This window comes from Castanea sativa, chromosome 3, assembly GCF_040712315.1.
Source record: "Castanea sativa cultivar Marrone di Chiusa Pesio chromosome 3, ASM4071231v1".
Classification (NCBI taxonomy): Eukaryota; Viridiplantae; Streptophyta; class Magnoliopsida; order Fagales; family Fagaceae; genus Castanea; species Castanea sativa.
In genome coordinates, this window is record NC_134015.1 from 41,451,225 (window position 1) to 41,477,886 (window position 26,662).

The window sequence follows — 26,662 nt, forward strand, 5'->3', positions numbered from 1 at the left end:
GGAATGAAAAGTGTGAAAGGGCTTTCCAGGGCTTGAAGGAATATTTGACGCGGGCCCCTATGCTGACAGCCCCAGAGCTTAAGGAGGACTTATACATGTATCTCTCAGTTTCCGAGCATGCTGTCAATGCTGTGCTGTTGAGAGATCAGGGTGTGTAGCAGCCTATATACCTTGGTCGATGCCGAGACGAGGTATTTTCCTTTGAAGAAGTTAGTGCTGGCATTAGTCCATGCCATGAGGAAGCTACCCCACTACTTTCAGGCTCATACCATTTATGTATTGATTGAGTATCCTCTACAGTCGATATTGGAAAGATCTGATTTCACAGGAAGAATAGCTAAGTGGGAAACTCGGCTGGGCTCTTTTGACATTAGGTACAGGCCTAGAAGCTTGATGAAGGGTCTGATCCTCGCCGATTTTGTTGAAGATTTTTCCCCGAGGAGGGGGGAGATCATTTGCACTATAGAAGTAATCCCATGGAAGGTATTTGTAGATGGTGCGTCCAATGCTTTAGGAGCCAGGGTAGGGATAGTAGTCATCACCCCAGAATGAATAAAATTGGAGCATTCCTTTAGGTTAGGCTTTAAGGCCTCTAATAACGAAGCCGAGTATGAGGCCCTGTTGGCCGGATTGAGAGTTGTATTAAATCTAGGTGCTAAAGAAGTAGAGGTCTACTCGGACTCTCGGTTGGTGGTCAATCAGGTACAGGGAAGCTTTGAGGCCAAGGATCCCTGAATGATGGAGCACTTACAGTAGGAGAGACAAACTATGGACCGCTTCCTGAATGTTAGAGTGGTTCAGGTAGCCAGGGGGCAAAATCGGCACACTGACTCCTTGGCCACATTGGCATTATCATCAACCAAGGAAATTCCTCGATTAATAAAAATAGAGTTAGTAGCAGAACCGAGCATCAATGCAGGGGTAGGTGTTTCACTGGTGACAACAGTTGAACCATGTTGGATGAATCTGATCATCGACTTTTTAGCCAAGGATCAATTGTCTGTTGACGAGAAGGAAGAGGAAAAAGTACGCCGGACAGCTACTTAGTATTGGTTGTCAGCTAATCGTAAGCTGTATCGAAGATCTTTTGACGGGCCCTACCTACAGTGTTTGCACCCTAGTAAGATTAAAGAACTCTTTATCGAGCTACATGAAGGAGTGTGCGGTAGTCACATGGGGGGACGTTCGTTAGGATACCAAGCAATGACTTAGGGATTTTGGTGGCCGCGAATGCAAAGTGATGCTATCATGTATGCACGGAGATGTAAGGGGTGTTAGAAGCATGCCTCATTGATCCACCAACTGATAGGGAGCTTAAATCCCATTAGTAGCCCTTGGCCCTTTGTGCAGTGGGGGCTAGATATCATTGGTCCATTCCCTCAAACTACAGGGAACCGAAGATTCGTTTTAGTAGTCGTAGATTATTTCACCAAGTGGGCGGAGGCAGAGGCGTTGGCGAACATCCGGAATGTGGATGTTAAGAAATTTGTATAGAGAAACATAGTGACGAGGTTCGGGGTACCAGAGTCCCTACTGTCAAACAACGGGTTGCAGTTCGACAGTAGAGCTTTTTGCAAGTTTTGCGGTAGTCTCGGTATCACAAACCAGTATTCCACTCCGGCATATTCGCAGAGCAATGACCAAGCTGAGACTACCAACAAGGCCATCATGAACGGGTTGAAGAGGAGATTAAAAGGTGCTAAGGGCAGGTGGGCAGAGGAGTTACCTAATGTTCTATGGGCACACCAAACAACACCGAGGAGGTCTATGGGGGAAACTCCGTTCTCTTTAGCATACGGAGCGGAAGCAGTTATACCGGCAGAGATAAACTTGTGTAGTGCCCGGGTTTTAGAATTTGACCCCGCCAAGAATTCGGGATTAATGTTGAAGTAGCTGAACTTGTTAGAAGAGCGCCGAGAATTGGAGACTATACGGCTGGCAGAATATCAACAAAAACTTGTCCGGAGATACAACAAGGATGTGAGGGAAAGGGAATTTGGAGCAGGAGATCTGGTACTAAGGTAATAGGGAATATGCAAGATGTCAACGCAGGGAAGTTAGCGTTGACTTGGGAGGGACCCTATAGAGTCACCACCATTACGGGTGCAGGGGCGTATTATCTAGAAGATTTGGACGAAAAACCATTTTCCCGGGCATGGAATGCCAAAAAGCTGAAGAAATTTAACCACTGATTATCAGTACATGGGGGCACCAATTTAGTATAATGTTGTATGTGCATATTATTAATTAATATGAAGGTGATGTTTATTCATGCAGGTGTATCTGTACCTATAATTCCATCGTTTGTTAATTCATTAGCCCCGGTCAACGAACGCGAGGGGAACTGAGGCTAATTATCATAAGGACAGAAACCTACTCCTGATTCGATCTTCATCACTGGACAGGTGGAAACCTAATTTCAAATTTTATCTAAGGACAGAAACCTGTTCCTGGTTCGATCTCCATCACTAAACAGGTGGAAACCTAATTTCAAATTTTATCTAAGGACAAAAACCTGTTCTTGGTTTGATCTCCATCACCGGATAAGTGAAAACCTAATTTCAAATTTTATCTAAGGACAGAAACCTGTTCCCGATTCGATCACCATTATCGAACAAGTGGAAACCAAATTTTAAATTTTATCTAAGGACAGTGCCCTCAGTTTCGATCTTCATCACTTGATGAGAGAAAACCTTGTACTCAATTGTTATAAGAACAAAAACTGATCTCCTGGGTCAAGCCTTAATCATCGAGGAGGTAAGAAACTTACACTAAATTCTCCTAACGAAGGAAAACTCTGTCCTCAGCTAGGCTCAATCATCGAACGTTCATCCTCATTAAGTCAGCATACATCAAATTCAGTTCTTATTATCAGAGAGTCAACTCCTAAGATATAGACAGCTTCTTCCAGACCGGTCCCGATCATTATGCATGTAAAGATATAGCCTATCCTATTAGAAACAAATGAGTAGTTTTAATCACCGATCAAAGGCAAATGAACAACTCAATAGCAATGAGGTTATCATTCATAAATATGATCAAAACAAACATTCGGTCACCATGCCCGAATTAGATAAAGCAAACGAATAAAAATTAAACTAATGTTTTGTCACCACAACCCGGTGACTGTAGGAAAATAAAAATTAGGAAAATAAGAGTTAAATCATTGTTCTATCACCACAGCCCGGTGACTTTAGGCAAACCGAACAAATAAAAGAGAAAAATAAACACGGATAAAAAATAAAAGCAAGCTAAAAGCATAACTATCAAACCAAAGGATCGGTGGGCGGGAGATGGACTGAATCATCGGCTTGCCAATTTGGAACGTCCTCGGTTGGTGGTTGCTGGACTTGTGCGTCTTCGGCCGTGTTAAGGTTGCTGGTGACCTCGAGATCAATGGTCTCCACATGGGTGTCAATCGCTTGGACCAGCTCCCTCATACTGGGGTTATCTTCTTCGTCAGCAGCACCAGCTTGACTCTGAATGGAGGAGTAGGAGTTGGGTATGGAATCTACTCTAGATTCCTCAGTGGGGAATCTTCGGACACTCCCATTGCTTGAAGGGCTGCCAGCCACCCCTTCTCGAACCCATGAAACTGGTCTTGGTGGACAATAGGCTCCACAGAGTTCTCAGTATCTATGAAGCCCTCGTTATACCACTTATCCTCGCAGGCTTCAAAGGCCGCCTTCAGCTTGTCCTCCGCCTCAGCCAATTTTCTCTCCGCCACTAACCTGGCTTTCTTTGAAGACTGAGCCTTCTCCTTGGTGGTCTCAGCAGCTTTGTCTTTTTCCGTTGCAGTGGCAGCAGCGACGTCCTTCAGGGCCTTCTCCCATTCAGCATCCTTGGTGAGCTCCTTCAGCTTCTCATCGAGGATGTAGGTCATTGCGCGGCTTGGTATTGCAGTAGTGGTTAGTATGAAGGTGAAAAGAATACGCACACATTAAAATGAGAGATAGAAGATTACCGCTATGGTGTGCCACTGTAACCGCCTAGCAAGCGATTCCTCGGTCCCCTTCGAGAAGAATTGAACGTCTTCGGGCAGTAGGAGGTCGTGCACCAAGCTTTGGGCCATCCGTCCCCCTTGGCCTTAGGCCTAGGTCCTTAGGCTAGTGGACACTAGCAGAGGCTCATCGCCGAGTTTGAAGGTGGGCTGCCAACTCACCTTGAGATGAGACAAGGATGCCATGTTGGTACCAATTTGGGGAGTTGATTGGAAATCACCCGCCGGCTCTCGAATAGTGATCTTGCTCGATATTTAAGGAGGGGTCTTTGAAAGAGCACCACTTGGAACCCCGATCGGTTGATCGGCAACGCACTGCTTCTTTTTGGCACGATCAGTAGGGGAAGGAGGAGGATTTCGGTCCTTGCCTTGAGGCTGTTGAGGCCGAGACGTAGGATGAGTGCCGGGCAAGAACCGATCAACAGTCATTTTTCACCTGGTCACCATATCTACGTCTTGATCAGCCTCGGCTGCTCGGACTTGAGCTTCTGGCTCTTCAACAGGTACGTGGACTTTACGGCTTTAAGACACACATTCAGCCGATTCGTCCCCCACCGGTGCAAGATCCTCTGTTGTAGTATATCTGGGGCCGACGTTCCGAGCTTCATCAACTGTTAAGGAGGGCGGAAGAGAATTGGCGTGCCGAACGTTGATGTATGATAGAAGTGGGATGTCCACCAGCAAAGCTTGGCTGAATGGCTGCCAGGTAGAGTACACGGGGTTGCAGCCAAGTATTAGATGGGATGCTCAGAGTTGTCCGTCCGTGTGCACAAAGATCTCGGACCTTATAAAAAGTTGAGGTCCCTCGCATGCACAACTCTAAGGTCTGGTTTAAATCTTTTCCCTTCTGCGATGAATTAATAAAAGGGCTGGTTCGTACCTATGTAAATAAATCGAGCAAAAGTATCAAATTTTAAAACAAGTAAAAGTACTCGGTATCGACCAACATCACGCGACGAAAGTGGACAGGAGAGCTCATTGGCAAGCCAATTACCGCTCATTGGGACGAATTCTCCCGTCGAGTTTCTGTTGGAGTCGAGAAGGCATGATATAAGCCGTACCTGCATATCCCTAGTTTTTAAATAGTAATCAGTCTTAATGTTGCCGCACAAACTATACATAAAATTGATGTCGTGATGATTTAGATGTAGACCAAATATTTGGTTCAATCTATTCACACAACTCACCACTCGGTAAAAATTGGGGGAGAGGGGAGTTGGTCGGGACATAGGCCATAGAACCTAAAGGTACCTACAATGAGAGGGTCTATGGGAAACCTAACCCCACCCTCTAGTATAGCCATCAAGGGGAAACACGCTATGTTTGGGCCAGAGCCCCTCTCGAAAGCGATATCGCCCTTGTGACAATAAGCAATATCAACATCCCTAGGGACGCCATAGGCTTCTCTAAAGTTAGCCAATGCAGCCCCAGGTGCAAGAAGATGAGAATAACCCATTCCTAAACTATGGAGTGAGGAAAAACTGAAAGAATAAGGAAGAGTAAAAAAAACTTACTGGGGGCTCTAGAATACAATGATCTAGGATGGAAAATATGTGCATAGGAGAGGTATGCTCGGTAGAGAAGGAATTTGAGGAAGAGAGGATGTAAAAAGTGATAGGAGAAATCAAAGGAAACTATTTCTAAGGTCTAGAGGGGGTTAACGGAGGGCGGGAAAACTTTATGAATTCTTTTGGTAACTGCCACGCACGCTGCCTCAGTTCACGAACTGTTAGGTTATGATGACGACTGGATCTAATGATTTGGCATAACACACCTTTTAAAAGCGCATTAATGAACGTCCCATCCGTTCAGCGATTGATTATTAAACTTCCCGAAGAGTTTCTGGCTCTTGGCATCCTTGATTCGTTCTCGGTAGTTAGACACAAATCAAGGGGGGGCTAATGTACGGTACGGGATCCCCGAGCCCTTTAGGCCTTCGACCCCGGCCCTATGGTACGATCCTTGGCCCAACCTCTTGAACGGGGTAAGGCCTAAGGCCCACAAATTTGTGGGCCTGAGCCTCATGCCATGGTGCTTGGCCTAAGGCACATTAGGCCTGTGATCTTGGTCAACTGCATCTCAGATGGGAGCGTGATTGCTCGAGGGTACACGTCTTGGCTATCAGGTAGGGCCTTAGGGAATGTCGCTGCCGAACAGCCTATAGAAGGTGGGAACCAGTTCCAATGCCACTACTACCACTCCCAACGAAACATCCACTTTGAAACAATGGAATTGGACCCCCATCTCCACTTATAATCAGGAATAATCATGACATTTCCACTAACCTTACACTATAAATAAGAGACTAGGATGAGAAGTGTGGGGGTTGGAAACCCTGGAGAGAGAACCAATAGAAAAGAGCAACAAAACTTAGAGAGAAAATGGAGCAACTTTGTGAGAGAAGGGATTGCAAAAACAGGAGAATATTTGGGTCACCGAGCACAAGACCACCCATAGTAGGAAATCCTAAGGCCACAATACAAATAGATTGTGAGCCCAAGTAGATGTTGAGTCCAATAACCATATTTTGGGTACGCACAACAACCTAGCTGCTTTTTGTTTCACTCATAAAATGATTAACTTATAACATTTTAAAATCATATAATAATCAATTGTGCATCAAAAACTTCAAAGTATAACTTCAAAATAATATCAAAATACAGAGTTTATTACAATTGTTACATAAACAATTTGAAAAATACATCCATTTTTATGAAAAATATTAAAATTTCGAACACTTTACATTTTTTGAAAAGTAACATTTAAAAAAAAATATTTTTTCCCTCTTTAATTAAAATTTTTGCTTCTTTTTTTTTTCCACTCTTTTTTTTTATATATAACTTTTAAACCTTAAAAAATACTTTATTTTTTAATGATTTGACATGTAAAATAGATTTATTAACCCACTTTTTTTTTTTTTTTTTTTTTAAATGAGGGGCACCATTGTATCAAAGTTGTGCTGTCACGAATTTTATTACAATCTTATATATGTAAGTCCACTTCGTGCAAAGGACCCTGGTGTTAGAATCTTGGATCTTGGCTTAAAATATGCATGAGGGGTGGGTGCCCTAATCCAAACTCCAGTGTCTCTGTTATTTTCACTCCTCTTTGCAACATGCATGATTGGTTAATCCAAAGATTCTGGGTGCTATTTGCTGTTAAATTATTAGCTCAGTTTGCATAAATAAATAAAGAACTGGGTAAAGAGAGAGCGTAATAGTTGAACTTTAGCAAGATATTCGGATCTCACTTGCAAGCCAATTATAGTTTAATTACATACATGGATTCGTGCTTATATCTTATTATCTTCTACCTTTTGTTTCTTCTTTTGTTCTTTTCCATAATGCTTAACGCGGTGCATATATTATAATACTGCACTCGGCGTGACATCCATCCTAAGGACCACAACACACCAAGTCTTCCTTGGTTTTGATGAGTAAAGCAATTTAGCATTATGTGGGTCAGAATTTTTAGCATCATTAATTAGTGGGTTTAAAAATGTTGTGGACATATCATTTCTCTTAAAAATATAAGAAATGTAAGAGAAAAAGTAAAGAAATATCAGAGAAAGAGCACAACGGTGCTAACTGCTAAGGTACAAAATTTTTACACTTAGTACGAGAGAGAGAGAGAGAGAGAGAGAGAGAGAGGTGATTAATTGGTAATCTTATCTTCAAATTTATTATAATAAAAAATATTCATGGACTTTTTTTTTTTTTTTTGAGGGGCTAATATTCATGGACTTGAACTCGCAACATTTATCTTTGGGTGGAAGCCACATGCTATTGCCATCAGACTTGAGAATATGTCTAATATGATAACTTTAAAATCATAGTTGCAGGGGCGGAGCTAGAAATTTTGGTTTGGGGGGCTAAGTTATGGTGTTAATATATTAGTTAAGGCAATCTTCTACACACACACAAATTAATTTACTAAGAGGATTTATCATCTTCTAAATTTTAATGAGTATACATAACTCATGTATTTCTTCTATTAGACATGTACAAAAATTTATCATTTTTTACGTAGTTTAATTTGTTAAACCTCTTAAATTATATCATATGATTTTAATATAATTTCTCTTTCTTTTAAGGGCATAATTGAAATGACTCAAAATTTGGGGGGGCAAACTTCAACTTTTACATGTTACATTTTTAAAATGTAAATAATATAAATACTATAGATAATTTTTTAAAATTTTGGGGGGGCCTTGGCCCCCCGCCCTTGTGTGTGGCTCCGCCACTGCATAGTTGGTTACAAAAGTACTGTAGGCCATTGTGTTAAATAAAGCCATGGTATAAATATTTAAGATATTTTATATAACTTGAGTTTCGAACTAATGTGTGACTGGGAAGAGAATGGCTTGGATGGTGGCCGAACAAGCAACAACATCGGCGGTCGGAAGGCATTAGTAGAGGAAGTGTTGTTGGTGGCGATGGATGGCATCATTGGTGGTTGCAGGACATTGACAAATTAAAAGAAATGTTGTTGGAGGGCCAAGCATGGGCATGCGGGCATGTTAGGTTGTTAGGTACTGAATCATATACTATACAATAAAAATTAAGTTTTAAAAGTTGTGATTACATTAAGTGACTATCTTAGTAACTACCATGTATTAAAATTTTGGGTAAATTACATAATTACTTTATAGTTTGTGGTATTTTCAAAATTAACTCTATGGTGTAAGAGTAGTATTTTAGAAGTTAATAATTTTGGCAAAAAGTTTCACATTATTTTTAATATAGGGTGAGAGTCTTTACCTGATGCAATCATAGCATGTTATGCACAACTTCATTATATAGAATATGATATGGAATAATTTAAGCATGGCATGAACTTATATAATATTAATTTTGTGAATATTTTGGTGAAAATAATTAAATGACTACTAGTGTATCAAATGTCTTATAATTTATATAGATTTTTTTTTTTTTGGTGTGTGTTTGATAAGTTTTAGTCACAATTTATGTGAATTTATGTTACTTTAAATTAATAGTAACTCAATGAAGCTGCAAATTAAAAAGATTTAAGAGTTTATGGTATTTATTAAAACTATTTTAAATATAGGGTTTACTTTGAAATCATCACAATTTCTGGAGAGTTATGTAATTTACCAAAGTCTTCAACGAATTTGAGCCACTTGGTGCAAAGAGACCACTATCACTTGCTCTCATTCTCTCTCTAGCATATATAATATGTAATTATTTTATAACTTAGTATAATGTATAACTTTTTCTCTAAAATTTGTAGAAGATAATATATTAGGATTGACCATATAATCAAGAAATAGATTTACTTAACAAAAGAGGAATTCTAATAATCAATAATTTTCTTATATTTTTTTCTTTTATAATTGCATAAAATCACCATCCAATTATATTCATTATGTGTCTCTTCCTCTACAAATGCAAAAACTTCTTTAGGTATTTCTTTGTCTCTTTATCTCTATAGATTAAGAAAGTCAATTTCATACCCGAAACTGTTTTGGTTTAACTAGAGAATGGAATATTTTAGTATCAGTTGATAATGGCATACTATTTCAGGATTATCTCTATTTATATACTTCAATTCATATATATATATATATATATATATATATATATATATGTATGTATGTATTTTTTTTTATATAAGTATAAATTTATTAATTTTTATGTTTATTAGCATAAAATTTAAAATCCACATATTTTATAAGCCTAAATATTATCCTAAATACATAAACCAATATATTAGCTTAAATAACATGTTTTTAACCATTTTTTAATTTTTTTATTATACCGGCCAAAACACCCAAAATATCCCTAATACAGCCGGTATAGCCCCGTATTTTTTTTGGTACATTTTGAAGGAGTATCGATACGTTTTATGGCTGGTACAGTATTGACTTCCCTGCTATAAATGCATCTTTCTCTTTTCTCTTCCTATCTTAGTTAAGGTATATGTTTGGTATGTTGTAATAACTCTTGTAACACTATAGTTATTACATAGGAATAACCATTCTTTTTCCTCCCTTTACATTGAGGAATAACAATTTCTCTCTAAAATGATTGTAATAACTATTCCTTAGTGCATGTGAATATATGATAAATTTTAGAAATAATATATTTCCAAAAATACAAAATTTCCTTATGCATCATCATTTCCATATGCAACAACCAAATATATGAAAGGTAATAATTATTCCATTAAAAATTTACAACATCTTTTTTTCCTAGTAATAAATATTATTATTTCTAAAGTAATCTTCATTCAGTGTACCAAACACGACCTTTCCCTTTATTTTCATATCTGAGGTGTGTTTTGTTAATTTAATTTTTTTTTTTACCAATCAAAAATTTTTTTAATTCTTTTTTGAGATGTGTTATAACCTTCTAAAGTGTATCATATTGGGTTATGTTTTCCTAAACTTTCGTATGTAGCATTGAACTTTCTAAGCTTCAATTTATTATATTGGGGCTTTTAAATTTCTCTCCCTCTCAAGGAAATTTTTAGGATAATCAAAATTTATTATAAAATTATAATATTATCTTAGCCAAAAGTAAAATGTAATCTAATGTAAAAGAGATAGACTTTTTAATAACGTAATAATCAATTACTCAAATAGTTGGTAGGCACACTCAAATATATAGCCAAGTAATTTTCTTTAATATAAACTTAAATTACCACTTCCAAAATTACTTAAAATTAAAGACACAAGAAGAGGATAGATGACATATGATGGGGAAGTAAGAGACACAACAACAAAACACATCAACCTAAAGCAAAGCTCTCAAAAACACAAAAATTCATCAACCTCAAGCAAAGCTGGAAGAAAGAAATTTTTATTTTTATTTTAAATTTGGATAAAATACTATTTTGGTCCTTAAACTTTATCAAAAGTTTGCTATTGTCCCTAAACTGTAAAAAGATTGCTTTTGGTTCCTAAACTATTAAAAAAAAGTTTTTCTTTTCATTCCTATTATTGTCTCTAAAATATTGAAAAAAAAAATCTTTAAAAAAAATTTAAGGATGAAAAAAGAACCTTATAAATTTTAGAAATGGAAAATAAACTTTTAATAAAGTTTAGGAATTGGAATAGTATTTTACCAAAAAAAAAATCTATCAAACGAAAGAAGAAATTTGAAAAGAGGAAGAGCGAATAATTTTTTTTTTTTTTTTTTTTTTGTGTTGGTAGATAATGAATTGAATGGGAGAGGAATGTAGATGGAGTAATAACAAATCTATATATGTGTGTGTATATATAAAAGATTAGAAAATCTAATTAGATTTTAATTGGATTCTCAATACCATTTAATTTTAAATTTTGTGCCAAGTGAATTATTGAGTGTAAAAATTGAAGAGTGGATCCAATTAGATTTTAAATTGGATTTCAATTGGAGTACAAGTTTTTGCCATGTATTGTGGCAAGTAAATTATTAGGTGCAAAAACTGAAAAGTCTAAAACTAATTAAATTCTAAGTCTCATATATATAACGAGAAACCATTACATATTTTATAAATGTATGATTTAAAAAAAGGTGTAAGTTAATACCATATATAATTTGAAAACTTTCTTAAAAAAATTTGTATAGTTTAAATCATATAACTGTAATTGTTTTTAATTTTACTTGTACATATGTATGAAGTTACAATCTAATTTTATAGAAAAAAAGAAAAAGAAAAAAGAAGAACATGGAGAGATGAATAGTCAAAATTGGGAGAGGAATGGGGGGAGCTGTGAGATAGGAGAAGTGTTGGTACTTGGTAAGAATATGAATAATAAAGAAAGCAGAGCAAAAACAAAAAAGTGAAAGATGGAGAAAAGTGCATTAACAAGGTCAGAAATAACAAGGAGATAAGTCAAAAAATGAAGAAGCGTGGGAGGAAAAGTAAAAAGGCAGTAAATAGTTAGTGACGTGACAAAATGGTTATATAAATGAGCAATACTACGACTACAATATTTTTACAATAAATTATTAATTTAAATTTAAATTTATTATTAAAATTATTTTTTTTTCTGATCATAATAATAACAGATACTGAGAAGTTTTGTTACGAAAATGTGGTAGATGTATAATAGCATGATTGCATAATATATATTTATGGATCATGCTAACGAATGTTTTTAGGGCATTAGTTAACAATTTATTTTAAGAAAATTTTAACACTATTTTTATGAGAAATGAAAAAAATTATCAAAATATTAATTACTTTATTTTTTTTCTCATAAAAATTTTTTTTAAATAGATTATTAATCAATATCTTAATAACATTCATTAGCATTTTTCATTATTTATTTGCTTGACTATATGGCTCTGTTGTATTGTCCACGTGTTATCACTCAAGTGGCCTTTATTTGATGTGAAAACGTACACGCCCAAGAAAGAAAAACGGGAATGACGTAAAACAGCTGTAAGATGAGGTGCAGATCATATATATTTAATTTTAACAAACCATAGACATCCTCGTCAGTTTACAGCTGAATCATAACAAAAAATTAGCATTTCTTAAATTTAAAACATTGTATTTTAACATTTTCTGCACAACTTTTCAACACACCCATAAATAAAATAAAGAAAAAAAAAAAAAACCACTGGTTTTAGCAGAAAAAATGGCTCAAACTGGTTTAAGCACTCACTTCTCTGTTCTCTCTGTAGCAACGACCGCACTAGCTCAGATCACTTTTTTTTTTCCCCCTAATAGTGTAAGAACTAATAATACAATTTTCATCTCTTCAATAATTTTCATTACAAAAATCTTGTTACGGTCTCAAATCTCAATCTCAAAAAAAAAAAAAAAAAGTCTCCTGCTGAACTTATCTCTGTATTTTCAATTTCAGGAAATCATTTTTTTAATCGCTAAATGATTTTTCTGTACTGGGTTTTCGATCTAAGATCATGTAATTACTGAATTAGTTGCTTAATCAATAATCAAGAATACAGTTTTGGTCTTCCCTGTTACTGAATGTTTAGGCTCTGATTACAACTGCGACAGTTGCATTGACCTGAAACTGAAAGTTGAGAGTGAGAAGTGGGAAAATGAAACTGGCACCGAGAGAGGTTGAGAAACTGAGCCTACACAATGCTGGGTTCTTGGCACAGAAGCGTCTTGCTCGTGGTTTACGCCTCAATTACTCTGAAGCTGTGGCACTCATAGCCACTCAGGTTCCTTCTATTCTCTCTTTTTTCTTTTTTGGTATTGTATTGTTATAAGCTGTATAATAATGATAAGTAGGCAATAGAGAGTTTGATTTTGGATAGGATAGAACAGTAAAGAAGAAAACATGTGGGCATGATTAGTCTGAAATTTTTGGGACTAATGTTTTGTTGTTGATGCTTGTATATACTTATGAATGTATGAAGCTTTTATAAGCAGAAAGATTGGGTGTGTTATGAAAAATGAGGATCAAGAATTTGTTGCTTTTCACTGATGTTTTTATTTTTTTTAATTGTTTTAAGATTTTGGAGTTCGTACGCGATGGTGAGAAATCGGTTGCAGAATTAATGGATATTGGGAAACAACTTCTAGGAAGGTATAATTGTGAATTTTATTTATGATTTGTTTTGATTTTATTTTGTTGTTTTCCTAATGTTATTTTGCAAGGCATAAATTCAACTCCTTGTAGCTTGTTTAAGTTTTGATGCAATGGTAAATTAGAAGTGACAGTTGCCAACTTATATCATCTACATGTTGGCTTTGTGTGTTAACAGGAGACAAGTTCTTCCAGCTGTTCCACATCTTTTGCATATGGTACAGGTAATCAAGCAAAATTAAGGTTCTTTGTTGATATTAATGAAACTTCACTTTGGACCTATCTAAGCAATGAATGATTTGTACTTTTTTTTTGATAAAATAGTATATATAAAAAATTAATTCATGCTAGTCATTTTGTTATATTAAGTATTATTGCATACTACTTGGTATGAAAATTTGTTGGATTTTTTTTTTCTTTTTGAACTTTCCAATTATGGATATTGCGGTTTAACAAGCTTGAAACATAATGCTTGATGATGAACTTGTGCCAAACTGACCTTGCAACCCCCCTCCCCCCCTCTTACCTTCTTCCCCTAAAAAAAGAAAAAAGAAATTTGCTTCCAACTATATATTATTAAGTTAATTTGAATGTAGGTTGAAGGGACCTTTCCTGATGGGACTAAATTAATCACCGTTCATGATGCAATTGCTAGTGAAAATGGAAATCTGGAGCTAGCTTTACACGGTTCATTTCTTCCAGGTATGGGCTTACCTTGGGTTGTAAAGTTTAGAATTACTTTCTTTTGGGACCTACATGTCCCATATTGTGTAGTTTCAAAATTTTTGGTCGGCAGAAGCATTCTATGGAGATTTTATATGTTACTCTGCGCCCATTGCTTCTGGACTAGACATTTTGTGTCCTATCCTTTGAACTTAAAAAGAAACTGAAGTCTTCATATAGCCAGAATCAAACCAAGTTTTTTCATTGATGAATATCAGTTAAATTTTGTAGTAAACAGTTACTTGTCCATAATGATTGATGAAGACTTTCTATCTGTTGGTGTCTTTGTTTCCTTGTTAGAAAGAAAATTTCCATATTTTTCTTTTAAAGTGATTGTGAGCAACTTGTAAAGAGTAGGAAATCTATTATCTAAATTGAAGCAAGTTTTCCTCAAAAAGACCTATGGAAATTTGAGCCAGATTTGACAACTTTCCGGATATGAATAGATTTTGATATCTCATGAGCTTAGACTCTGCTCATTTGATTAAAAAAAATCTATTAACTTTGTTTCGCACGGAACAATATAATCGAACCTTTTACATTTCTGCCTATCTTTCATTAATGGGCATGGTTAAGCTCAGTGTATTCACTTCAAAACTATTCAGTCCTCTGTAATATATTCAAAAAATGTTCAGTAGGTTATGTACCAGCTCTCTACAAATATAAATGGAGTTGCAGTTAAAATATTTCTTTTAATGTGCATCATGTTTAATATTGAATGCACATTGATGAAGAACTTTTGTGCAGTTCCTTCATTAGACAAGTTTCCTGATGTAGAAGACAAGAAATTTCCTGGCGAAATAATATATGGAGATGGAAATATTACACTTAACCGTGGAAGGAAAGCAGTAATCCTCAAAGTTGTCAACACCGGAGACAGGCCAGTTCAGGTGTTTTTCTTTAACCTATCATTTCTTATATTTGTTGGATGCTTTTCTTTTTTCTTTCTCATTTACATTTATCAGTAGTTAGTTAGCAATTTGTACCGAACTGCTATCAACTTCCTATCATGTTCATTTGCAACATCAGGATTTGATAATGAAACTTGTACATGTTTCCTGAGTTATAGTACTGAACTCTGATATTTTAATAATGAAAAAAATGCTTGCAATATTGTTTCAGTTGACTGGCAGGGCAGCTTTCTTTCTCTTTCTATGTTGGGAGAGTTGAGATTCTTTCTGTAGTTTGAATTGTTTTGTATGAATTACAAGGGCAATAGTCAATAGTAGCTCACTCATGGTTGGCGGATGAAGAAATTTTTTAAGCTGTAGCTCATATGACACCTCCTCCTCTTGTAAAAAGCAAGGGGGAGAGTTAGATCGTGTGTTCAAGACACAGTGGGTGTGTGTATAGTACTTATATATATATATATATATATATATATATATATATATATATAAAAGGTTTTCAAGCACAGATAAAGTCACATGTTTCTAACAGATTGAATTGGTCAACATCTTGTTTGCATTCTCTTTCTGTGGTTAACTTGATTAAATAGATGATACCATTATTTTAATCATTCCTCACTATTTCAGGTTGGCAGCCACTATCACTTTATTGAGGTGAATCCCTACTTGGTTTTTGATCGATGGAGAGCATATGGCATGCGCCTGAATATACCTGCAGGGACAGCTACACGATTTGAGGTTGAACTTGCAATCTTTATGGATTACTTTTATTTTCATTTTATAAGTTTTTACTGTTAATCAATGAAATTAAACTAAAATTTGTTTAGTTGTTTATCTGCTGTAAATAAATATTTGCCTATATCTTTGGCATTTTATTACTTCATGTCTAAATAAAATATTACCTAGCAAAAAAAGTAGTTTTTAATCATATTGTAAACAAAAACTATTTCCCCCTTTAATATCAGCTTGCACAGACATGTTCAGCTCTTTGACTTTTTAACTCTATGCGTTTTAAGTGTCAATGATGTTTTGCTTGGCCAGCCTGGGGAAGCTAAATGTGTAACACTTGTAAGCATTGGAGGTAAGAAAGTGATCAGAGGGGGAAATGGCATTGTTGATGGTCCGGTCGGTCATGCTAATTTCAAAGTCATCATGGAAGCTGTAAACTCGAGAGGTTGTCGAAATCTTGACGCAACAAATGTTAGGTTAGATCTTCTCCTAGGGCAAATCCATGCTGCTTGTTTCAATTCTGTTTTGTGATATCAATGAGATTGTTGTTTGAATGAGTAAACATGTTCCACTTAAATGATAAAGGATAAATGGAAATGCTTTACCTCAGAATTGATTTTTCAGTGAAGGTGTTACCGGAGAAGAGTCTGCTTTCACAACCATTATCTCTCATGAGGCGTATGCCAATATGTATGGCCCTACCACTGGTGACAAAATTCGGCTTGGTGATACCAATTTGTATGCTAAAATTGAAAAAGATTTTGCTATTTATGGTGACGAATGCGTCTTTGGAGGTGGGAAAGTTATAAGAGATGGATTAGGCCAGTCATGTGGGCATTTACCAGCTGACTCTTTAGATACTGTTATAACAAATGCTGTGATCATTGATTATAGTGGAATCTTCAAGGCAGATATTGGTATCAAAGATGGTCTTATTGTTTCCCTTGGGAAAGCAGGCAATCCAGATACCATGGATGGTGTATGTATGAATATGATAATTGGGGTAAATTTCATCTCACAATGCAGAAGCAGCATGAAAGGTTTAATTGTATGCCACGTTAATTGCACATACTTATACTTTTTCAATAATTAGGTTAACACAGAGGTTATTGCGGGAGAAGGAATGATTGTTACTGCAGGAGCCATAGACTGTCATGTCCACTTCATATGCCCTCAATTGATATATGAAGCAATATCAAGTGGTGAGCTACCTAACTGGAATTTTTTCTGGTTGAAACTGCTGCTGAAACTTACAAAGGCATTATTGTTTAAATTGTAATATGTCTCTGTATTTATATAAATTTTTGACATTTTAAAATTTAGATGAAAACATTCAGAAAAGCTTAATCAAACTCAACTGCGTATGTTGGGAATCAAATTCATACATTTTTTAGCTGATTGCACATGATTTAAAACTGCTTGATAAGTTTGTCTGAACCGTTCTTTTGGTACCTAGAGTTAATGTGTCTGCTCCTTAGAAATCTGAGCAACCTCTGGATGTAAAAGAAAATTAATTGAAACAAATATTTCTCCAAATGTTCAATGACTCCATTTTTCCAAAACTATATGTAGGAATCACAACACTAGTGGGAGGTGGAACAGGACCTGCTAATGGAACACGTGCTACAACTTGTACTCCAGCGCCATCACAAATGAAGTTAATGCTGCAATCAACTGATGACCTGCCCCTAAATTTTGGTTTTACCGGAAAAGTAAGCTTAATCATTTGTAGACTTAATAAATTCCTCTCTCTTGCTCTCTATGTCTCTCCTTACACCCGATTAAGGATGGACCTTGCAGTAATTATTGTAATATATTAATGGACGACTAAAATTATGAATTCTAAAAGTTTTTCCCACTTGCTCCTCCCCCCTACTCCTCCCTTCATCTTTATTTATTCTTGTACCTTGTTCTGTAATTCCCTTCGTCTACTTCAGGGGAACAGTGCCAAACCTGAGGAGCTACATGAAATAATTAGAGCTGGGGCAATGGGACTGAAGCTGCATGAGGACTGGGGAACTACTCCTGCATCAATAGACAATTGTTTGACTGTTGGAGATCATTATGACATCCAGGCACTACTCTTTTTTTTTTTTGAGTAATTTTTTTCCAGTTATTTGAAACATTTTGTGTTTTATATGACTTACCAACTTTCTGCATATCTATTGATTTTGACAGGTTAATATCCACACTGACACCTTGAATGAATCGGGATTTGTAGAACATACTATTGCTTCATTTAAAGGAAGAACTATTCATACCTATCACAGGTACAAGTTTCCTTCTGCCCACACCACCAACCAAAAATAAAAAGGGAATAAATGTTTTTCAATCTTCTATGACTTAATTAAGTATCATGGTCATTAGGTATTAGGTTAAATAAAAATAATAATGAATAAATAAAACCTTGAGTGTAATCAAGAAGTACACTCTTTACAAGTTATTGATAGCTAAGGCCTTAGTTGTTTTGTCAAAGTGGCTAAAATTTGACATCTTTTCCCTGTTGGTCATATTGGGAGTCTTTCCCATCCCTATCATCCTTTTCAAGTTGTCATGACTTGATATTATGATTGATTGCAGCTTTTTCATGTGATTACAAGATCTTCCTCTTGTGAACAGGACATAATAAGTTCGTCTACTCTATTACCTTTGGCCTTGCTTCAACTTTTCCATCTTTTAATTCAATTTTTTTTAACTTTCTCAGTATATTTTGGACAGTGAAGGTGCTGGTGGTGGTCATGCTCCAGATATCATCAAAGTGTGTGGTGTGAAACATGTCCTGCCATCATCTACAAACCCCACGCGGCCTTATACTTCCAACACTATAGACGAGCATCTTGACATGCTGGTATGAGAAGATAATAGAAGAATTGATTCAGTATGCATTATGGATGTTCAATTCTCATTTTGGTATGCATTCATACAGATGGTCTGCCATCACCTTGATAAGGACATTCCAGAAGATGTAGCATTTGCTGAATCAAGGATAAGAGCTGAAACAATTGCTGCAGAAGATATTTTGCATGATATGGGGGCAATTAGCATCATAGCTTCTGATTCACAAGCTATGGGTCGCATTGGAGAGGTTAATAATTATCTTTTTTTAAGAGAATTTTTTCCCTTAAGAGTTTTTGTTTAAATAACTTTGTTTGTACTTCCATTTGATACTAGAAACTTCTATCTGATAAATCTGGGAGCCAAACATTAAAACCATGAGATCTGGTACCTTTTTTCTTTTTTGGATAGTTGGTGGAGGGAGGATTTGAAACCTAGATGTTTCCTTTGGAAACACGAGCAAGTACCAGTTGAGCACGTACAAGGCTCTTGGCCAGACCTGTTACTTACTTGATAGTGAGCATTTGAAGCCATTCTAATTAATAAGATATGATAGGGCTGCTTTTAAGCTGCTAAGATCAATGAATCTTGGAGACAGACATGGGTGCCAAATGGAGATACTTTTAACATGACACTGTCCCTTGAAATGAGACAAATCCTAGTAGGGACATATGAAGACAGCCGACAGGGACATCTGAAGAGAAAATGATGGCTTGTTGCTCAGACTCTTTTTTTTTTTTTTTTTTACAATTATGATCTTATGTTGCAAGTCAATAATGCATATTAACATTCTCTGAGTGCACATCCAACCCATGAATTCTTCATAATGTTTGTTCTTTTAGTCTTCACTTGGTTGGGACATATTTTCTTATTTGTTATGATGCTAAGCTCAGGTTTTGCCAACTCTTTTCTTGCCAGGTGATAATCAGAACTTGGCAAACCGCTGACAAAATGAAGTTACAAAGAGGGCCGATTGATACTAGTGAACCAGACAATGACAACCTTCGTATCAAACGATATATTGCAAAATACACTATAAATCCGGCAATAGCTAATGGGCTTTCTCAATATGTTGGTTCCGTTGAGGTATGCTAGGTATAATATCTCTGAGCTCAATTACAATGTGAGCTACACAAAAGTATGAACAAGCAATTGCTTTTATGTGTTAAGTTATGTATTTCATGTATTACAGTAGCAAATGGGCAGAAAAGCATACATCACTTGCATTATTTGGTCCCACCATATATCTCCAATATAGAAATCCATCTACTTCACAACTAATTGACGTTTATACTTTTATCAGATCATGCAAATATAGCTGTCTGCCCCCACTAATTCTGTTAAATCTTGACATTTTACTAACTAGTAGATGTGATCCATGAGATTCTGGATAGTCCGGAAAAATTGTAACATTGTAATTGATATTAAAGATTAAATGAAACTAAAGAGTTTTTTCCTCCTTTTATAACTGACATTTGTTTTTGCAGGTTGGGAAATTGGCCGATCTTGTTTTATGGAAGCCATCTTTCTTTGGGGCAAAACCAGAAATGATAATAAAAGGTGGTGCAATTGCATGGGCTGATATGGGTGATCCAAATGCAAGCATTCCCACACCTGAACCGGTAAATTTTGTTATTACTTCTATACTCTGGATCATTTTATGTGGCAGAGCATTAATTTGAATTCCTCATATTACGATTGTGACTACATAAATGGAAATCTATGCTGCAAATTAGAATCTTCTCATTGTTAGGTTAGAATCTTAACATGCCCCTTGATGATAATTCTCATTTGAAGTGCTGGTCGTGCTTACCTTTATGAGTTCAAACTAATTTTAAGCAAAAATTATAATGTTTAAAGAATTTTAACCGTTAAAAAGTCTCACATACTTGTGGACAGTTGCATTTAACTGGCTAAATAATTTATAAATTATATTGTGAAGAAAAATCTTGCTGTAAAGAACCCAAGATAAATGGCATCAAGTTCCTTTAATTAGTTTAAGACCATTTTTTTCAGGTAATGATGAGGCCTATGTTTGGAGCATTTGGCAAGGCTGGAAGTGCTCACTCCATTGCTTTTGTGAGCAAGGCATGGATCTCTCTCTCTCTCTCTCTCTCTCTCTCTCTCTCTCTCTTTCTTCTTTTGTTAGTAACGTTTTTTCTCTTTTATCCATACAAACAGGCAGCTTTAGATGATGGAGTTAAGGCCAAGTATGGACTCAATAAAAGAGTAGAAGCTGTAGGCAATGTCAGAAAGCTAACCAAATCTGACATGAAGCTCAACGATGCCCTTCCAAACATTACAGTGGATCCAGAGACATACACGGTGACAGCAGATGGCGAAGTTCTTACCTGCACTGCAGCCACCACAGTTCCTCTTTCTCGAAACTACTTCCTCTTTTAAACATTGATAATATGACTAAACCTCTCTTATCATTTTATGTAATCTCAAGTAAATTTAGCAAACTGAAACAAATAATAATCCTTCCAAATATGAATGAATTAGCACTCTGGTAATTATGGTCTCTCTAACTGGATGCATATTTTGACATTGAAAGAGCTATGAGTCGGCAAAGCACTAACCAGAGTTCTCCGTACGTGTACCACATTAGACACCCAGCTATAAAAATGGTAGACATTATAGATATAGAATAGTAGCTTGTAATTCATGTTGTGCATGGAGTTTTTATTTACATCAATGCTAGTACATAAAAATAAGTACATGAGAAAGTATCAATATCTAAAAAATATTAAGAAAGTGACTTGGACTTGGGAGTAAATAATTTGTTTTGATTGATCACATCATACGTATACAATCAAAACATTCCAAACTCAAGAATATGAGAATATATCTAATAAAGTACTAGTTAATTTATTAATTAGAGAGACATTAATAACACTAGCTAAATGATGGGTTTTAATATATATATATATATATATATATATATATATGTGTGTGTGTGTGTGTGTGTGTGTGTGTGTGTGTGTGTGTTAATTAAGACTTTCATATTTAAAAATTGATATGTGATGACCTTTATTAATGTCATGTTAGTATAACATGAATGTTCTGTCTTTTCGTTGGAAGAAAACATAAGCAGAAAGTTTTCAATGGTGGTGTTTTTTCAAATCATTGGTTTAAGGAATAAACTATAATCATTGATGGGCTCGACTAACATGCACCATCTTCCACTTCTAGTTGTGGTTCACAGTTCATGTTTCACTTTCAGGATGAGGGTAAAAATGTTTTTTTTTTTTTAAAGGCAATTAAAATAACTGTTTGTTATTTTTCTTAACAATTCCACAATCATTTTGATGGTCTATATACTAATAAAATCCATAAACCACTCAATAACTCCAAATCAAACCTAAATACGTAATAATCCTTGTACAGTGCATTAAAGTTTCTTAAATTAGATGGTACAGTGAGGATAAATTTTAGACTATTGCCAAAATTAGATGATCAATAAAATAGTGTAAATGTGATCAATCCAGCCCAATGTTTAAAAAAAATAAAAGACATTGGGCATTAAGAATCTTAAGATGCATCCTAAACAAGTATTAAGCTATCTTTAATCATCAATTTTATATATTTTATTTTACAGTAGTATCCTACACACATTTACCATTTGGTACTGAGCTGTAGGTATCCCGGTTAATCAACACTAATATAATTGATGCGGATGTGTATATTTTGTTTGGGTCAAAATATCTCTCTCTCTCTCTCTCATATGACAGTATGCCACATTATGTGTAGTGTAGGTTGTTAAGAGGGTCAGAATCTAAGTTGTCCAAAATATATGTCTTCTCTCTATTGTAACTATCAAATTATCAAATAATATTATTATTTGCTGACAAATTCAACAAAAAGAGTGGCCAAGACATATTTGATTAAAAAAAAAAAGGAATTATCACCAAAAAGGCAAAAAGTTGAAAACATTGAACTGAGATGATCCGCAAAGTTGTTGAACCGTCCAAAACACAAGTCTCCCATCTCTATTATGACTATGAACTATCAAATTATCAAAAAGTTATAGAATTTGCTAAGAAGTTCAACAAAAAGAGTAGCAGTTATAGAATTTACTGGAATTTGGTCATTTTTTACTTCAAGGAGCATGTTTGTTTTGGTCTCCTTGCAGTGTTGGCCTATTATCAACTATTAAGGTATGATAGCAGTCTCCTTTTGTCTTGCTGAAGGTATGTTAGCAGTTGACAGACTTCCACTCTACATTTACAAATTCATTCAAATAAAACACAATCTCTCTCTCTCTCCAAAGAATAGAAAAAGAACCTCTGCACTGTTCCTACTGTAACACTGTATATTTTACTTTCATAGTGTTTCTATTATCTTGGCAGCAGGTGTGCAGGTGTAGGAATCCCAGTTAATGCTTTCTAAGTGGGAATATACAGCTTTAAGCTGGATCTTTGTGTAGCTAAACTGCATGCCGTTTTCCATTTATGTACACAACCTGCTTTCTCGATCTATGTAAAGCAGCGTGTCGTTTTTAATTTTTATCCTCGTCAATTTTCTTCTTGGTCAGAAAAAATTGTTTTCTATTTGGTCTTGTAATCTGCTTCTGCATGCCTCTTGGGTTATGGGTCACTGTGACCTGCATGTTCTTTTTTTGTGCATAAAACTGGGAATTTATTGAAAAGAAACACAGGAACCATTAACAGAGTTTTACAACACAACAGCGCAGCCACACAGGACTGATAAAAAGAGAAAATGAAATTACAACTACACATTACTGAACAACAAAGCACAGAACAGAAACAACAACTAAACACTTGCAGAAACCACACGGGATGAAACAAAACTCATGGAATCCCAGTAAAGACATTGCAACAAAAAAGTAGGGCATGTGTCATATAGAATTTCTCTCTAGTTTTGAGATGCTCCCCTTTTTGCCAACCTATCTGCACTTTGGTTGGCCTCCCTCCAAACATGCTCAATGTGTACTGTCCAAGGTCTGGCTAGGAGCCACCTGCAATCCAAGATTAAATTAGTAAATTCAAGTGGGCAATCTGTATTATTATCTTTTAACCAGTTAGTTGCTATAAGAGAGTCAGTTTGTAGATATACATATCTGTGCCCCCTGTTCCATGCTTGAATTAAAGCCTCACGAATGGCCTAAAGTTATGCCACTGTGTTGTTTGTATTACCTAAATGTAATGAGAAACCCCAAAACCAATTTTCGTCATGATTATGAGTTAACCCACCCGCTCCAGAATTTCCTGGATTACCCTTAGAGCTGCCATCCGTGTTAATGGAAATATAAGGGCTTGGAGCAGGAGTCCAGGAGAAGAGGATCCTCATTGAGTTCTGTGCGAAGCTAGTAGGAGCGGAGCTCAGGAAGTAAAATTTCGTAGCGTGAGACAAAGCATTTTTCTTAATGATTTGATGAGGTATATCTTGATTATTAAAAACCAAGGAGTTGCGTCCTAGCCAAATAGACCAGATGGTGAAAGCAAATATTGTATTCCATGGAGTGTAGTTTGTAACAGTTGTGGAGCGAAAATTTAGTTTGCACCAAAGATTGATAGGAAGTGAGAAGAAATTATGAATAAGGAACTGATAAGGAAATGATAGCCAAGTATTTCGAGCAAAGAAACAGTCTTTAAGAGTGTGGATGAGGCTTTCACAAGCATTGCAGCGCGGACAAGATTGGTTGCTGGAGTTTAAGTGAGGGAAGAGGGTGGCTTTTGTAGGAATTCTATTATGAGCACATTTCCATATATATATCTTGATCTTGGGAGGTAGTTTAAGGTTCCAAATCCATGCCCAAGATTCAGCTCTATTTCTCATATCCTTGGTATTCAAATTTTGGACTAGATGATAAGCAGATTTAACAGAGCAAACACCTGAATGCAAATTCCATATTTGTTGGTCCTGGGAGGAGTTGGAGTTATTATAGGATAAGGGTATAGCTTGAATAACTTGGGTAATTTCGTAGGGTAAGATTATGCTAGCAAGGGATAAATCCCATTGGTGATTAGCAGTGATAAAGTTTGAGACAGTACTATCAAGCTCATGCTGCAAAAGAGGTCCTTGGATGAGGCTACGAATTGGACTTGCTGTAATCCAACGGTCAGTCCAGAATTTAATATTTTGGCCATTTCCTACAATCCAATTAAGAGCTTGGGTTAATAACTCTCTTCCTCTGAGGAGGGCTTTCCATTTGTCCGAACGCTATTTGAATTTTTCCATAAGCGCCACGCTTGGTTGGTAAGGAAGGCGTCGGTACTATTTCTGGTATCTCTAATACCCAAGCCCCCAGAACATTTAGTTTTGGTTACTGTTTCCCAGGCAAGAAGATGTACATACTTTTGTGTAGGTGTATCCCCCCAAAGAAAGTTACGAATTGATTTGTCTATAAAATCAGAAACTCCTCTGGGTAGAGTAGTACTTTGCATCTAGTAATAAGCTAGCGGTGATAGAACAGATTTATTAATGAGTCTACTCACTCGGGACAAAAGTTTGGATTGCCAATGACGAATTTTATTGTTGATTCTATCTACTAGAGGGGTGAAGGCGTTATTTGTTTTCCTAGTCGTAAGCAGAGGCATCCCTAAATATTTTCTTAAGTCTGTAACTATTGGCATTTGAAGATGAGTGCCAATGGTTTTTTGCACCTGTGCTGGCATGTTCCTGGAAATAAATATTTTTTATTTTTCTTTACTACAAACCTGACCCAAGATGTTACAGAAGTTATGAAAAATATTTAGGAGTGTTGCAATCAGGAATGGTGGTATGAGACAAGGTTCAACTGTAGGTTGCCATTTTGGGATAGGCTAAGGTAGTGATAAGATTTCTTATACTTATAATCACTTGATTATTGATTAGTGGATTCTTGGAAGTGGTGACCTTAAATTCACCTGATGGGTTTTTGCCTTGCAAAAGGTTTTCCCTATTTGTCAACAAATCACCGTGTCAATTTATTTTTAGCAGCATATTAGTTATTTGGTGATTTGTTAGTGCCTCCATGATTTGTATATAATTTGACCTAATTAAGCAACTTGGGTAATTGAATTAATTAATTGAAGTCAATCTATCTTAACCCAACAAGTGGTATCAGAGTGGGCAAATTAGGTTTTAACCTAATTAATCGAAGTCAATCTATCTTAACCCAATCTAATTAGGTTTTAATCTTTGTTGTGTGATCCATTGACCCATGTTGTTATGGATACAAATTACATGAACAAGTCTTTTTCAAATAATTTCTCTTGTGATTCTAACGTTGATGTACCTTAGTCTCTCAGGATATGTAAGTTTGAAATTTATTTGAAATTAATATCTGTATTGATTGAAAAAGACTTGTATATAGGTATTTTGATGAAATCAACTTAGGTGAAAGAACAGTTGATTTTCGAGAAATGCAAAAAAAGACTAGATTGTCTCAAAAGGTGCATATATCAGGCTGCTGGCAAAAGAAAGACGAGGGCTCGGTTAAATTTATCTAGCAAAGGTTACAAAGAAAGAACTTTGTCATATGACTTGACTGATAAGCATGAAGTGTGTTTCATGATGCATACTACTCTTAAAGTGATAGATACATGTTTGTTGTATCTTGACAGTAGCTATTCAAGACATATGACTGGAGACCGTTCTCTCTTCAAAACTTTTGAGACAAAAAGGGGTGGAAATGTTACATTTAGGGATGGAAGCAGATCCTAGATAAAAGGGAAAGGAATTTTTCCTTACTTGGATTACCTGACATTGCTAATCTTTTATATGTAGAAGGACTGAAGATAAATCTGTTGAGCATAAGTCAAATTTGTGATCAAGGCTTCATGGTGTTGTTCTCCAAAGAAAAATGTCTAGTACTCAATGAACTAGGTGAACAACTTATTGGTGGGGTCCATACTTTGGATATTGCTACGGTCTGGTTCCAGATGTTGAAATAGTCTATAATAGCATTCGGATGCTCAATGAAGATTTATGGATCAAAGGATATGACAT

The 26,662-nt window shown here is 35.8% G+C and overlaps 1 protein-coding gene across 4 annotated transcripts; it reads left to right on the plus strand.

Annotated features, from left to right (window-relative positions):
* The first annotated feature begins 12,551 nt into the window (after positions 1–12,551).
* LOC142629316 (urease-like) lies at positions 12,552–21,222 on the plus strand. Of its 4 annotated transcripts, none has more exons than XM_075803276.1 (19): positions 12,552–12,683; positions 12,974–13,143; positions 13,438–13,511; positions 13,690–13,735; positions 14,108–14,213; positions 14,982–15,124; positions 15,770–15,880; positions 16,184–16,347; positions 16,496–16,874; positions 16,965–17,073; positions 17,444–17,583; positions 17,809–17,946; positions 18,050–18,141; positions 18,590–18,719; positions 18,798–18,956; positions 19,625–19,792; positions 20,194–20,328; positions 20,723–20,794; positions 20,888–21,222. In XM_075803276.1, exons 2-19 carry the CDS (start codon positions 13,018–13,020, stop codon positions 21,107–21,109), a joined length of 2,514 nt encoding a protein of 837 aa, XP_075659391.1. In that variant the 5' UTR covers positions 12,552–12,683; positions 12,974–13,017; the 3' UTR covers positions 21,110–21,222. The 4 variants fall into 4 exon arrangements, with proteins under 4 accessions (XP_075659391.1, XP_075659393.1, XP_075659390.1 ...); XM_075803277.1 differs by lacking the exon at positions 12,552–12,683 and adding an exon at positions 12,840–12,878; XM_075803275.1 differs by having other exon boundaries at positions 12,607–13,143.
* The last annotated feature ends 5,440 nt before the right edge of the window (positions 21,223–26,662 follow it).